Source organism: Vicugna pacos, chromosome 7, assembly GCF_048564905.1.
Source record: "Vicugna pacos chromosome 7, VicPac4, whole genome shotgun sequence".
In the NCBI taxonomy this organism is placed as follows: domain Eukaryota; kingdom Metazoa; phylum Chordata; class Mammalia; order Artiodactyla; family Camelidae; genus Vicugna; species Vicugna pacos.
This window is the reverse complement of record NC_132993.1, coordinates 78575183-78591346: the sequence shown is the minus strand read 5'-3', so window position 1 is coordinate 78591346 and position 16164 is coordinate 78575183. Positions and strand designations below refer to the sequence as shown.

General features: G+C 39.1%; 1 protein-coding gene across 1 annotated transcript in view; it reads left to right on the top strand.

Annotated features, from left to right (window-relative positions):
* The window catches only part of NRCAM (neuronal cell adhesion molecule), a 267174-nt gene that overhangs the window by 240399 nt on the left and 10611 nt on the right, over positions 1 to 16164 (top strand). The window contains exons 25-29 of the mRNA XM_072965233.1: positions 795 to 971; positions 1983 to 2018; positions 8524 to 8670; positions 14355 to 14486; positions 15323 to 15401. Coding sequence (XP_072821334.1) covers positions 795 to 971; positions 1983 to 2018; positions 8524 to 8670; positions 14355 to 14486; positions 15323 to 15401 — 571 coding nt within the window. The remainder of the gene's footprint in view (positions 1 to 794; positions 972 to 1982; positions 2019 to 8523; positions 8671 to 14354; positions 14487 to 15322; positions 15402 to 16164) is intronic.

The following is a 16164-nucleotide window of genomic DNA, read 5'->3' as shown; positions in this document are numbered from 1 at the left end:
ACAGACTTGGAGTGTGGGGTTTAGGTTGGTGCTGTTGTTAGATTAGATTAGGTAGGTGTTGTGTATAACCAGAAAATTCTAAGAAGAAGAGATCCTTTGGAACAAGGCTTCTGAAGATGAGATCTGGGATGGTTTGTCAACATATAACTCTACCTGCAATAACAAAGAGATAAGAAATGCTAAGGGGGCGGGGTGAATATAGCTCAGTGGTGGAGCACATGCTTAGCATGCATGAGGTCCTGGGTTCAATCCTCAGTACCTCCATCAAAAGAAATAAATAAATTTTAAAAAATAGAAATGCTATGGGAATTCAACTATAAAATTCTCCCAGCTTAGAAGCCAGTGGAGAATGTATTTTCCTTGTTATGTTATATTATAGGAGTATATAAGGTTATCAGTTATGTCAGGCAAAGAGTGAGTAGGATTACAAAAGTCAGTGTCACCCAGATTAACATTTTTGGTTGACACATTTACTTATGATAGTCTTCATACAGCAATTAATGGGGAATGCACTTTGTTCTTTTTTTTTTATGGAAGGAACGTAGTTTTATAACATTCTGTAAGTTTCATGTGTACAGCACTGTATTTCGACTTCTGTATGCACTATCGCGTGCTCACCAGCAAAAGTTTGGTTTCCATCCATCCCCATTACTGTGGATCTCTTTACCCATTTCACCCTTCCCACCCCATGCCCCTTCCCTTTTGGCGACCATTGCTCTGTTCTCTGTGTCAGTGTGTTTGGTTTGGTATGGTTTGTTCATTTATTTTATTTTATCTTACATACTTTTTGACAGTTAACAGCACACATGAACTAGGCCCTCTGGTAGACTTGAAAATTCCTGCCAACAAGACCCGCTGGACTTTAAAAAATTTAAATTTCAGCACTCGGTACAAGTTTTATTTCTATGCACAAACCGCAGCAGGGTCAGGAAGTCAAATCACAGAGGAAGCAGTGACCACCGTGGATGAAGGTAAGATGGGTGTGTGTGAAATCCATGTAGCTCTAAGTCTCGTGAGACAAAAATCATCAAGTTTATCCTTTTTCTTCCCTAAGTATCCATCTTACCCAGTGAGCACAAACACTTATTCTCATCCTGTTTTATATAAAATCAATTATTTAATTCATACTAGACTATGATTCGATGTTTGGTTTTCAAGTCCATAGGAAATTTTTAAACTTATATTAACATATTGCGGTGAGAGGTAGAAATTACAATCTTTTGCCGCACTTAAATCCAGACTTCAAGACAATGTTTTTTCCTGTCTACAACTTTACATATATACATACACACATCTAAATACACATACATGTAATACATCTCTGTACACACACACAGGCGTACATGCCTATACACAAAATAAATATTTGTAATTCTAGTTCTGATCTTGATTCACCAGAAAATAATTTGCCATCTACATACTGATTTAGGTTTTCCAGCAAGGAACTCCAAACAGTTATTAAGTAGTGCATTTATTTTGTGTTTGCACATGGGACTTTGTATTTTGATATGCCATCTGGTAGAGGGAAAGCAAAATAGCCCCATTCACGTATTTACAAAAGGAATGAACTCTTCCTTTCACGCTTTTCAAAATTATCTTGAAAAACTTCAGTTTCAATGAAAATGATCAAAAACATCGGAAAAGATTTTCTGTTTTTGCATGGCTCTGAATTGTAGAATTGCTTAAGGATTATTTGATTATCTAGCATAAGAAATTGACATTTCTACCCCAAAATTGGCTCAAATATCCTAAGCCTTCTTACATAACAGGCAAGTATGAATAATGTACTTTAAGTATGGGTGTATTTGACTACTGGTAAGTTTGGGGACACCAACATACCTTTGTCCCCTGTACCGGATGTGGTACACTTCATTCTTCTTGCATGCTTTAGGATTTTAATGTGTTTTTATATAGCTTTACATGCTCATGGGTGTGTGACATCTAACGACATAGTGTCCTGTTTCTGTTTCCCTTCATTAAAGCTGGTATTCTCCCACCTGATGTAGGTGCAGGCAAAGGTAAAATAATTCATCTGCATGACTTTATCCATGTGTGCAATTTGCAATGTTAAACATGGGGAAGTGCAGCATGAGTTAAAAGAGAAAATAAAATAAGTTCTGAAACACCAAAAAGAAAGATAAGATCTTGGAAGATCTTGGCTTTAAAGTTCATGTCTAGTGTTTTTTTTTTTTTTAACAAGGAGAAGGGCACACATTGAGTTCTTCTAAAACCTCTCCTCAAGTCTTATCCCTGGTGCAAATCCTGATCTCAGCTTTTAATGATATGATCATGGCTAGATCAGACGGGACCAAAACTGGGGGTTTGTCCCAGATCCTCTACATGGCTGTGACATACATGAAGGGTGCAGAAATGCTAGTCCTATGATGAGATCAGATCAGCTGAGTGTCCTGTTCTCATCATTTAGCTGTACTCCTCGTAGACACAGTGTACACTTTGCTGGCATCACACGACTCTGGCCATTTGGAATTTCGGCTTAACGGTACCCTCCAGCTGGCCTGGGACTGGAGGTCTTCCCAAGAGGAACCCCTCTGAGGCAGTCTTCAACCAGCCTGCATGCTCCTCTGGTTGTGAGTCCATCCTGTCTTCACCAAACTGCTCAAGTCTCCTCTTCCTGGGTGGTAACCAGCAATCACAATGAGTCACTTGTGTTCCCCTTGGTTCCTCCAGCTCTCTGGGGGAGGAAGGTGTGCTGGGAGAGTGGTGCTTGAATGAGTTGTAGTATGCCTTTCACTTGAGGCCGTTCCAAAGATTCCCCCACTCTTTGACTCTTGGCTTTTGGTAGATCTGTCAGCTTTTTAAAGAGCCTTGTTCTCATGGGGGGCACCTCTGGTCAGGGATTTTCTTGGGCTTTGACCAACGAAAGAAGTACAAATAGGAATGAAGAAAAAGTCAGCCGAAAGAAATTAGTGCTTTGCTCTAAATGGTGTGAGTTTTTGAGCTTAAACCTGATACATGTCTTCTATTCTTATCTTACATAGAGAGTCTTGGTAAATTATCAAATGTCAATCAGGTAGATTTTGGAATGATCGAAGAAGAACTGTAACCATGTTCAATACTCTTAATCATGTTCATAGTTAGGTGTTTTCAGACTTGAAAGCACAAAGTGGGTAAAATTCAAAAATTTTGCAAGATTGTGGAAATGATGGAAACCTCTCTTTGGAATGCGTACTTCTTTCCAGGGATGGTTAGATATCAGTTAACATCCTTGGTGGTTTGACAGTAACTGGCTGCTGCGTTCCTGGTATAACGTTTCGTGGCAGCATTCCAGAGAAAGCCTGGCCCCTTTCCTCGTGCGGCGGACGCGTCACTGCGGCTCTGCCTGGAGGCAGGAGCGGGGTGGTGCGCTGCAGCAGGGCTGTCTGCCTTTCCCATTGACTTGTCATGTTGGAATCACCCGCTGATTTTAATGGACTCAGAACTACCTAAAGGAACTCTTAATTAGAATAGTTGAGGTTTTACCATTTGATGTCACTAAATTGAGTTGTGAATTACTTAGGATTGTAGAGACAAACCAAAAAAGGGTCCCAGCACGTTCATGGAACCCCCGTTGCTGAAATCTGGTGAAACTCAGATAAAAAGAGAAATGGTGTTTTAAGTTTTTAAAAAACCTGAATCTAACCTGATTTTCAATATTGTTTCTTTTAATAGTGCACCAGTTATTAGACATGGCTTGCATAAAATGATATCTTCCCGTGATGAGACTCTAAACCGCTCAAGAATAATTTGTTTCCCTGGGTTTTCCTTCCTTAAAAATATTTATTTTTTTCAATCTAGGAATGATTTCTACCCTCTTCTCTGTTTTCCTTCTCCACGTGGGGTTTAGCAACTCTCTGAAAGATGAGGAAAAGAAAAGTTCTCCACGAGCCTTCCAACTTTTAGTCGTTTTAATGTATCTTTTATATTTTAATTTAAAGCAGCATGAAAGGGAAACAATGAGAGATGAACCACGGAGAGAAAACACGTGCGATTCCCTTGCTCTAGACACCTCAGCCTCTAGAGACTTTCATTCACTTCTCATCAAAGAGGGGACAAGAGGTGGAGCTGAGCTTACATTTTTAAATGTTCTTGCAGATTTGAAGAGATGGTAACGAAACCCATGCTTTCAAATGCACCACTACAAAATGATTGTCTAAAGCACGAAGTAGAAGCTGGGGTGGATTGATTAGCTGTGCTGTGCCATCCTTTTCCTTACCCCTCTCCTCAGTTCGAGCATGGAAATAGGTACCCTTGAGATCTTCAGGAGTTACTTATTTGGATCTGTGTTTTTGGTGAAAACCCTCAATATCTGTGTAAGAATTGTAGTTGTTTGGCTGCATCTGTTCAATTTCCTTGTCCCTTTAAATAGCTTCAGGGTCTGGGGTGCTAGGAGATAGAGCTGTGAAGGCATCTACAGAAGTGAAGTGGGGGGGGTGTAGCTCAAGTGGTAGAGCACATACTTAGCATGCACAAGGTCCTGGGATCAATCCCCAGTACCTCCGTTAAAAAAAAAAAAAAGACTAATAATAAATAAATAGACCTAATGCCCCCCCCGACAACAAAAATTTAAATAATTTTTTTAAAAAAAGAAGTGAATTGAAAACACAAATAATTGATTTGAGTTATGGTCCCAGGATTGCTGAGGGATGGACAGTGCTTTATCTATAGATTATTAACCACTACCCCAGCTTGGGACCCGTCATCAGGACACTTTTGTGAGGTGGCTCGTTGGGGTGTAGGAATAGGAAGAAAATAACTGGCAAGTCAGGAGCTGAACCTGGTTCTTGACCTGATTAGCTGCTGACTGTGGTCGACAAGTAGGACAGAGCAGAGCAGGGTGCTGAGGGGCTGGTGACGAATCCTTTTTGTGGTCAGAGTCTCACTATATAATTATATCAGAGTCGGTCCCACAGCTACCAATTAGGTACCAGTAAGTAAAAATCAAGTTGAAAGTGCACAACTTTTATTTGGCCTGAACCAAAAACAAAACAAGCAGGAAAAAAAAAAAAACAACCCACAACTCTATAGAAGGTTTAATCATTTCAATAGCTAATGTCTCTCTGGCACATGAAAAGCACCAGCCTTTTTTAAGGCGCTGTCTGTTACGACAGTAAGGCATTCTCTGCCTTTGGTATGCTTACCATCTGGCAGGTAAGAAAACATGTTAAAAAGAGTAAAAATAGATGCTGAATTAGCAATTTGAACAAAATGTTTTCTGAGCGGCTTAGAGGATTGAATCATTTATTTTGCCAAACAGGATCAGAAGAAGCTTCTTGAGGAAAGTGATATTGAACTGGGCCTTGAAGGATAAACAGAATTTGGGCCGATGAGTCAGGGCGTTGGGTGTATAAAATATTGGCCGGGGGCCTATGCAAAGGCGTGGGATTTGCAAACCCACAGAATGTTTGAGTTACACCCAGCAGTCCACCTGCGGGCAGGGGTAAAGCATCCACCTGCCAAGTCAAGTGGCAGGATCAGCTTAGGAAGCCAAAACGTAGGTAACTGCTGATGGGGTCTGCAAAGAAGGACTTACAATAGGGAGAGAGATCAGGGAAAGTCTGTTAAGAAAGCCCAGGTGAGAAATGACACTGACACATCGCAGGGGACATTGCCTGGCATGTCGCAGGTGCTCCGTGAGCATTTGTTCAGTAAAGAGATGTATGAGCAGGAAGCAAAAGCAAGGAGAGTTAGAATTCTCTGTGATGAAGGGGCCAAACAACACACATAACCTTAGGAAATTGTGCTGTCTTCTCTGGGTGTCTTTATGACTAAGCTAAACGTGCTTCTATTGGAAGTTATGGTTCTGCCTTGAACACCATCCATAATTACACCACAACTAAATTCCTCAGTTCCACGATTCCGAAATTCTTTAAAGAAAATTACTGTTTTGCCTGGGTTCTTTGCCACCGATGTTTGGCACATGCTTATATTCACTGTTGTAATATGTCTCTGTTGGTTGGTCATAATTATGTCATTATCTGTTTTTTAAGAGGAAAACCTCAGACAACTGAGATCAGTTAGGTCCATGGAAGGACACTGTCTAATTCAATAATCAGATTTTCTTCCTGCTGTCTCCCCCCCTTAGCACAGAGGGGCAGACAGTGAACGTGGGACCGGGAATTATATCTCTGAGGGCAAGTGCATTATTTAATTTCTTTAATACACTTCTGATCCTTAACATACCTTTTGATCCTGAGAAATGCCGTTGCACTGAATTTGTTTCAGTGGAGACCCTTAGCTTCTAAATTATATGACACAATTTGGAATTTAGTTTTGGAGTCTGAGCAAGCCCATTCATGCTTTCTGGTGTGCTCTTCTAGGATGTTGCCCCTGAGATGATAAATTAATCTTATTACTGTTTAACTACCCAATTAATATCTCTGTAAGTATGTCATTTTTAGTTTAGGGTATTGAGGTAAGGTTGATAGAATTGTTGGGCTCAGATGGCCAACAACATCTGTTTTTAAATTTTTTGAACACAAATGTTAAATGTTTATGATGCAGATTGTTTCTTTAAAAGACCTAAGAAGTGTGTATTTTAGGGTTAAAATATCCTTCTGAGTTTTGTGTTCAAGGATGTTGTAAAGTTAAATTTTAGTAACATTCAGACAGTGGTAGACTAATGAAAAGTACCTCATTTACACATTTCAGGCTGAAAAAAAGGTTACTTTCCCCATTGTCTGTTTTCAGATTGTTTTTTAAATGTTATTATTGAAATCCGATTTCAGTCCCCTTTCCATTCAAAGAAGAATCTCATGATCTTAATGTTAGGCGAATTCCCAGTAACATCTCTTGATGACCGTGGATGTCATCTTTACTCAGTAACAAGCGTATAGCATCCTGTAGTCTCCCTAACTGGGTGTTTTAGGAAGCCGTTTAGATTGCGCTGTGATTTTTCAGAACATGGTGTGCATGTAACGAACACTCAGCAGGTAAAGTTGTCTTGCTCTCTGGGGTATGTCAAGCGAAATAGTTCTTATTCCTTTGATTTCTTGGTCCTTAACCTCTGATAAAGGGGACTGGGCATCTGGGGGCAGCTTCTCTTCCAGCATACCCTAACCATGCAAACCTTCTCCAAACGCGTGAACCTTAAATTTCAGCAGTAAATTCTAATTGAATTTTATTTGAACAATTGCAGAGTACTTAAACTTACTTTATATCTTGTGTGTCTGGTGCTGCAATTTGATTGTTTGTTTGTTTGTTTTATTTTTCTATTGTATATTCACTTCAAGCAGTAAATCCCAGGATCAGCAAACTTACTACTGCCGCCGCTGAGACCTCTGCCAATGTCAGTTGGGAATATGAGGGACCAGAGCGTGTGAACTTTTATGTTGAATATGGTGTAGCCGGCAGTAAGAAACAATTTCATTACCCAGTTTTTAATTTGGGGGCTACATTTTAAGAGATTGAGAACACTTTAAGGATTTACAGTGGATCATCTTGAAAAATAACTTGATCCAAATACATGAATCAGATTTATCTGAAAAAAGTGTGATGAACCATCAACCTGCATATTTCATACATAGCTAGGAATCTCTTTGGTTCCTGTTATTAAATACAAGGAACATGGCAGTAAGTTCCATTGTTGATGTTCTTTTCATATTGTGGTACTTAAAAGTTGTCCTTAATGCACAACATATAAACAAGAGTCATAATGAATAATTATATTTGTTAGTACAAATAGGAAAGAAGAAGTTTGTTCAAATCGGACCTTGAAGTGTCAGAAATCAGAGTGACTTAAAAGCAGTCATTTTGCCCCACAGAATTTTATCAGAAGTTGCAGAAAATTAACACTTGAGGGGAACCACCATTATGTTTCAATGTTTTATGCATTCCCAAGTCAGGGACTCGACTTCCATCCTGGCCACATCTTGCAGGAGATGGGGTGGCTTTAATTTTCAGTGGCTTATGAGAACCCAGTGCCCCCTCCTTAATGCAGTGCTCTCTGCACGTAATAAGCTGGGTGGTCAGTTTGTGACAAAATGTTGACTATAGTTAGCTTTCTGGTTAGGCCTTTCTCATGCAATAAATATTTTTGAAAAACACTATTGCTTTAGAAAAACCAATACTTAGGAAAGATTAGATCTATAACTTGGATACATCTGAAGGCATTTAAGTTTACCAAAAGATTCATCTTGTGAATCTTAAAAAAACGATCCTTTCCATAGTGCAATTAAGCTATTTAATGTATAGCATCATTAGAGAAACTCAGTAGTTCCCTAAGGCAAGGTGCAGATCAAGGAGCTTCCTTTGTATTAGAAAGAAGATTTAATGCAGTGAGAATATGTGCAATTAATATGCAATCTGATAATCCAGTTGATTTTTCTTTGAGGACATTTTCATGTGGTTCTTTATTTTAATTGATTTATTTGGCATGACTAGATTTAGAAAAACCTAAAGTGATAAACCTCAGCCTCCTAGAGGCTTTTTGTTTTTAGCTTGTAAAAGTATTTTCCTTTCTTGAAGCTAAGGGACTTCCATTCCCTTAAGATATTCAAATGTGTTGTTTTTGCAACATTTCCATAGGCAAAGAAGAATGGAGGAAAGAAATTGTAAATGGTTCTTGGAGCTTCTTTGGGTTAAAGGGTCTAATGCCAGGAACAGCATACAAAGTTCGAGTTGGTGCTGAGGGGGCCTCTGTGAGTTCAGAGGATGTGTTTGAGACAGGCCCAGGTGAGGTGCCCACTATGTCAGTTCTTGCTCCCAGAGGGGAAGCCGCCGGTGCTCCAGCGGGAGTTGGGGGCCTGTGGGGCTGTGTGGTGGGTAGGGCTGTGAGTGTCTTTCCACGGGGCCCAGTTGGGTTGGGAGCTGGGGTTTAACTGTCTTTGGCTCTTTAGAGCAAATGAATTACAGAATTGAACAAATCATCTTCTAATCACATTATTGCCAAAACCATTACAAAAACAGGTAAATATGATTCTTGATCTACATGATTTATGTATCTCAATTTTTCACATCATTCATGTGTATACTTTCCCTTGGAGTTAGAGTGGAATTTTTTAAAAATTTTTGAGGGGGCAGATAATTAGGTTTTTATTTTACTGTTTATTTTTTTTAACGGAGGTACTGGGGACTGAACCCAGGACCTTGTGCATGCTAGGCACGCACTCTACCACTGAGCTATACCCTCCCCTCTTGAATGGAATTTTTGAAAAGATTTTGAAGCTGAACTAAGTCCTTGTTTGAGTCGCAATGTTTTATGTCGAAATGGTCTGTAACCCAGCAGAACACTGCATCTGGGTTAGACAACTGATGTCAATCATAGTAATTTTGTACAGAACAAGAAATTGTTCAGTTCATGTATTTCATTGTTATCACACCATGTTTGACTGCTTGTATCTATTTTAGTTATTTGAACATTATCAAAATATACAAGTACAGTAAAGTCTCTAAAATAAAGAAAAATGGTCTTGTAAGATGCAGGAATATTCATATTTACTCACAGGATGGAAAACCATCCCCGCTTACTTAAATTTAAAGGAGGGTTGTGTGGTATGTGTTCATTCTGTGATTCCTACAACCATAGTATGTTCAGTCACTTCATGCATTCTTGAGCAAGTGTCACATTTCCTGTAGAACCCACAGGCAAAAATATATTTTTTTTGCCTTTCATGAACCAAGCATGATCACTTTTAAAGTCATTTCTTCTGATTTAGAAAATATACAATCATGAGTGTTTTTTTAAAACAAGAAGGAAACCAAAGATAATATTCAATAACTTATTAAATAAAGATGGTATTCAAATAACTTACTAAAATATTCATGTGCTACAATAATAATGTTTTTCTGTCATCCAGTTCCTTGTATTTTCATATCCACTTGTGTACAGAGTGCTAGGAAAATCTTGTATTAAACTTAAAAACAGAATATCAAATCACAGCTAGTATTACAAGTATGAATTGTTGTTACTGATGGTGTTTAATTTCAAAAAACTAAAAGCCCAAGTCGGTGTTCTGCCCATAGACAGCTAGAACGCTAATGATGGTAGCAGCACTAACATTTATTCAGCTCTGGTCTCTGCTAGGTGGGCGGTTTCCATGGCTTCTCTCATTCAGTCCTTACAACAGTCCTGTGAAGTAGGCAGTTTATTACCCACTTACACCGCATGTCAGTGCTGAGTCATCAGAGTGTCACCCGCTAGAAGGCAGGAGAGCTCAGCCCTCCAACCCTGGAGGAGAAGCTCTCTACACCCACCGCTCTGGGGCAAGGAGGCCCACACCCCGAGGGGAACAGGTTGTCTCAAAAAGGACCACTCCACTCAGCACTTGGTATGTCTCTCCAGCTCCCCTGGACCCCCGGTGGCTCCAGGGTGCCCACCTTGCAGATCTAGCTAGAATGAGGCTCCACCCATAAAATCAAGTTGTGGCATAATTTTTGTCCTCTTAGAGGACGGAAGAAAAACTCTTTAGAAAAAAAATGTCTTCTTTAGTGTTGCTGTACCTACAGTTCCAGCTGCAGCTGGCCAGGAAGTTCAAGGTGAGCAGCTGTCACAGGCAGGTCATTCTTGTGTGCCAGTGATGGAGAAATAGGACAAGGCCAAAACCAGTGATTGTCACCTTTTACTGTAAATGCCACTGTTAAAAGGGATAAATACTGATTAAACCATAGTGACCTTAGTGAACATATTACCTCCAGGAGCAAATACAGTTAACCCAGCCTCCTCGTTCTCCCAGTTTCCAGGCCCTGTCCTGGACCACGTGACCTCTAGAGTGACAGCAGTATCGCATCTTGCTCGTTCAGCCAGGTGTTGAGGCGTGAATGCTGGTCCTGGGCATGCACGCCCAGCCTCCTGGCTGATTTTTTAATTCTCCGCGTTAATGAGCTGCTTCTCTTCTCTTCGTTCTGCTAGTTTCGGGAACCTAGACTCACCTTTCATCTGTGCTTCTTTCATAAATCTTCTTAACATGACACCGTCTCTGCCTTTGATCGTCTGGGTTTTGAAGGTTGATTTCTTCATTTTTTTTCCCTCCAGCACAAACTGAAAAACCAATCAGACAAGGTGGTGTCCTGTTTCTGTGCCTCTCACCCACGCTCCTGGGAGGACCCCTCCTCCTCTTTTTTTAATTGATTTTTTAAAAAATTGAAGTCTAGTCGGTTTACAATGCTGTGTTACTTTCTGGTGTACGGCATAGTGATTCATGTTCTTTTTCATTGTCAGTTATTAGAAGGTATTGAATATAGTTCCCTGTGCTCTACAGTAGGATCTTGTTGTTTATCTATTTTATATATAGTGGTTAATATCTTCAAATCTCGAGCTCCAATTTATCCCTCCCCACCCCGACTTTCCCCCCTGGTAAGCATAAGTTTGTTTTCTGTGTCTGTGCGTACTGTTTCTGGTTTGTAAATAAGTTCATTTGTGTCATTTTTTTAGGTTCCACGTATAAGTGATATCATATGGTATTTTTCTTTCTATTTCTGGTTCACTTCACTTGGTATGACAGTCTCCAGCTTCATCCGTGTTGCTGCACATGGAATTATTTTTTCCTTTTTATGGTTGAGTAGTATTCCATTGTATAAAGGTACCACAACTTGTTTTTCCAGTCATCTGTCGATGGACGTTTAGGTTGCTTCCATGTCTTGGCTATTGTATATAGTGCTGCTATGAACATTGAGGTGCATACATCTTTTAGAGTTAGAGTTCCCTCCAGATATATGCCCAGGAGTGGGATTGCTGGATCATAGGATAAGTCTATTTTTAGCTTTTTAAGGAACCTCCAAACCCACCCACTGAAACTCAGATTCAAGAAGAAAAAAACCCTACAAGCTTCATTTTGTGTGTGTGTGTGTGTGTGAGATGCACAGTGGTGATCATGACTTGGGTTTGTATGTGCCTCTATAGTTAAGATGATTTTGAAGTGTCCTGGGAAGACTTGAACCCTCATATTTATTCTTGGGCTTTAGGTCCCTTCTTTTACGGATGAGAAGTCAATAGAAGCTATTTTCACTTACATAATTTCTGTTTTATGTCTACTTCTGGTGCACGTGTGTGTCTGTGTGTGTGAGCTTGTGTACACATGTACCTGTTACCATCCTGTGTCTGCCCAATCTTAAATGAACGATGTAGTTCGTTAATATTTGATACCTTTTTTCTTTAGACATAAGGGACGAAAATTCAAAGTCAGTTTGGATGGTCCTTTATCAACTGTCAAAGAAACATTTCTACTTTTGCTATAGTTTCATTGCAGCAGATTGCCAGTGGGCAGTTCATTTTTGACAGTCACCAATTTTGCAAAACAGTGTCTGTGCCAAGACTGGGTATCTTACTGCATTTTGCCCATATAAGTTGCATTTAATTAGATGAAAAATATACATAAATAGCAGATACTATTTATGACAAGACTAAAAATCATTCATCATATTAAAAACAGGGACTCTTTAACTTCAATCCAGTGCTCCATAGACTCACACCAGTTGATTTTTGGTTCGGTTTTGAAGAAAATGTACACAAAGACCATGTGTGAATTGACAGAAATGTATTGCCAGAGAGTATGTAATGATGGGCTTTTAAAATACTTAAATTATGGAAAGTCCCTGTAACAACATTTTATCCTTTGGAAAGACTTCTGAAGATCTGATGCCTGGACACGTTTTCGGGAATGCATGAGAGCAGTAGGGTGGAATGGCTAGCACTGTGTCTTTTGGTGTCAGCAGTCTTGGGTCAAACTCCAACTCTCGAGCAAGTTCTTTACCATCTCTGAGTTGATTCCTCATGCCTACCTCATAGGATTTTTGTGAAGACTGAATGAGATTTTGCCCTCAGCACAGCACCCAATGTAGAGTCAGTTGCAAAATGTTAACTCCATTCTCATCGTCTTCATCTTCCCCACCGGGGGGGTGACTGTGGTATGTGGGTGGAAGAGGGCGCTGCCTATGCTCATGCTTCAGTTGTATCTAGTGCTGATACCACTCAAAACCCCTCTAACCAATGGGGAACCAGCGGCTATTGACGAAAGGCTCCTGTCATTTGATTTGCATTCCAGATAATGTATTTCCACTTCTCATTGTATTTCTTAAACACACATCCACACATTTTCTCACATTCCTCTTCATACTTGATTTTCAGCCTTTTCTTTTCCTCCCTATCCTCTGTGTGGAGGAAGAAGGCAGGGAGGTGCTTTTTGTTTGCAACATGTAGCAGAACCTGGGTTACGCATGGCCATGCTTATTTCTGCATCCAGCGATCACATACACCTAGCCCAACCATGTTGAATGTATTCGGAAGAAATTCATTCAAATTAAAAGAATGATATAGGCATTCTTATGAATAAAAAGAAGAAGACCTTTTACCTTGATTATGGTCAAAAGTTGAAAAAAATAATAAAAGCCTTTAAAAAAAAAAGATTTATACCAGTATATTTAAACAAATTCTCATGGGCTTGTCTGAATAGCCATTGATGCTGCACTTTGTCCCATTTGATTGACACTTTTGAATAATACCAGAAATGCTAATTATTCTGTGTTTTTCTTAGGAGAGTTGCATACTGTGACTGGTTGAATAAGGGGCTTTGCATTATTTGACTCAAACAGAATAGATAAAGAACATGTATACGTGTGAATGAGTATTTTCTCTTTGAACTGACCACTTATTCCAATAATGATTCCACTGATCAAGAAATATTTCAAAGTCGTTTGAGTGGATCCTAAGCAATATTAAAGACTGCATATTGACCCTTTGAAGATAATTCGGATTTTTCAGAAACTTCCAAAAATCCTTCAGAACCAACTCTTGTAAATGAGTTGAATACCACATTTAAGTAATATTTTGGGTGCAAATGGAGGTGTTGTATAAAATAGTAAGTTTGGTTATCTTATGTGGGCAAGTTTCCTATGTGGAGAGCTTTCTTTTTCAACCAAATATTTTCCAAAAAAATTATTTTTTGAAAAATGGCAGCATCATTGCAATATTTTACCCTCTGAAAGTGGCTGCTCTGAAAGAAAAATACTCCATTACATGTATACATTCTGTTTAAAATTGTCTTATATTCTTATCATTGTGATTAATGTACAATTTTTCCCGAAAACAGTATATTTTTTAATTGATTTGGGACTATGTATTGAAAATATGTGGTTAAAGTAACTGTGAACACAGTGTTCAGCAAGGTTCAGTAGCAGTTAATGGTATTAGCAGTCAGATTTCCCTATGTGAATTTTTTAAATCATTGAAGATTTTCGATTGAAGTTATGAAAGTTAAGTATTTATATAACTTCTGATTGATAACTGACAGATGCCAATTTGGGACCATGTGTAAAATATACAAAAGCTCATGTACTATGGCAGTTTTTTACTGCAAGAGACTACAGCAGTTCTCACCTTCCGCTAGACCCATTCCCACTGACACCATTGGTTTGTTTTCCAGCAATGGCGAGCCGGCAGGTGGATATAGCGACTCAGGGCTGGTTCATTGGTCTGATGTGTGCTGTCGCTCTCCTTATCTTAATTTTGCTGATTGTTTGCTTCATCAGAAGAAACAAAGGTGGTAAATACCCAGGTAAGAAAGAAAGAGTGAAATTGCCTTATAATTAATGCTGCATAATTTTCCACCAAAATAAAAACAAATCAAGAGGGTATTCATGGAGATTGCAATAAGTGTATCTTCCAGGAGCCCTAAGTGTGGACTTCCTGTTCAGACAGTTTTTGATCCCTTTTATATAATGGAAACCTAAATGTTGCCAAGGATCAGAGGATACTTTGGAGTGTAAATTAATCTGTCCTCTGAAGATACTAGTGACTCTGCTTCCTTAGGCTCCACATAAGTCACAGGTGCTGAAATAGCACCTAAAACCAACAGGCAGAGGGGGAAGGTACAGGAAGTCTCCCAGAGGAAGTGATGCACGAACTGGGTCTTGACATCAGGATGTATATAACGTTGCTTTCCCTGTATGGTTAATATTGTGTTCAATTTAGTGAATCCAGTGAATTTACATTTTCTTTATCTGACCATTTCCCCTTCAGTGGCAGTGGAGAAAATCTGCAAAAGAATAGATTTGCAAAAAGAATTGGTGAGCATGAATATAGTTAGTAAGTAGATTGGTAAAACATCTTAGAAATGTAAAACTTACTTTTTTCTCAGATGAGTAAGGGACTTGTGCCAAAAGTCTTACAGGAAGTCAGCTTTGTATGTTAACAAATGTTCATGCGACTGTGTTGCCTCAAAGAGACCAAAGCATCAAAATATATGCATGGCCACATACTATGCCTGGTTGTACAACATCTACTGTGTACAGCATTATTTTCCAATACTGTATATCTCAGAGTGCACTCTTAAAACTTTGAGTAAGGAAACACAGGATCAATAGATAATGATGTCATCTTGGAATTTTTTAGTTAAAGAAAAGGAAGATGCTCATGCGGATCCTGAAATCCAGCCTATGAAGGAAGACGACGGTACTTTTGGAGAATACAGGTGAGCCCCTTCTTCTCAGTCACCCTTCGTCTTCCCTGCCCTGCACAAACACTGCACTCAGTCTCCGTCAAATGGGATTCAGCCAGGAACGCGCTTTGCCTGGCATTTCATATTTTCAAGTATTAGTTTAGAAACACTTCATGTCTAAATGTTCACATATCCCTCACAGTTAAAATAATCTCGCTCTTCATTAAAAAAATCAATTTCCATTTTATCAGTAGGTTTAGAGAGGAAATGTCTTCCACCCTGTCCTATTTCCCAGAGGAATATTTCCCTTGCTGTAAATGATCAATACAGAAAAGCTGGCGTGTTACAGTAAGAGTTTAAACAACAATAAAGGCCCTACAAACCTGCTTTGTAAAGCAAACTACCCCTGTCATTCTCTGAGCAGTGCTTTTGTAAAATTGATGTTACTCTTTTTTCACCTTGGATTTGAAGCTTGTTTTTCTCAAACCAATACCTATACCCCCTCCCATTAATCATGAAATGATGACTAGGCTGTTTTAGAAGCTGTTAACTATTAAGGAATATCACAGCTCTGGAGGCAGTGTATTAACTCACAGAGTTTTGCTAAAATCGTCTTGGCTTGGCTCCATCATTAAGGATAAATTGAATATAACCTATGTGCTAAACAGTTTTTTTTTTTAAGGAAGAAACTCTTTAAACAAAGATATTCTTACCTAGGGGGTATAGGTCTTTTTAAAGAGAAATAAATGATTATTTTAGATATGTTTAAAACAGAAACAAAAAATACATTTATTCA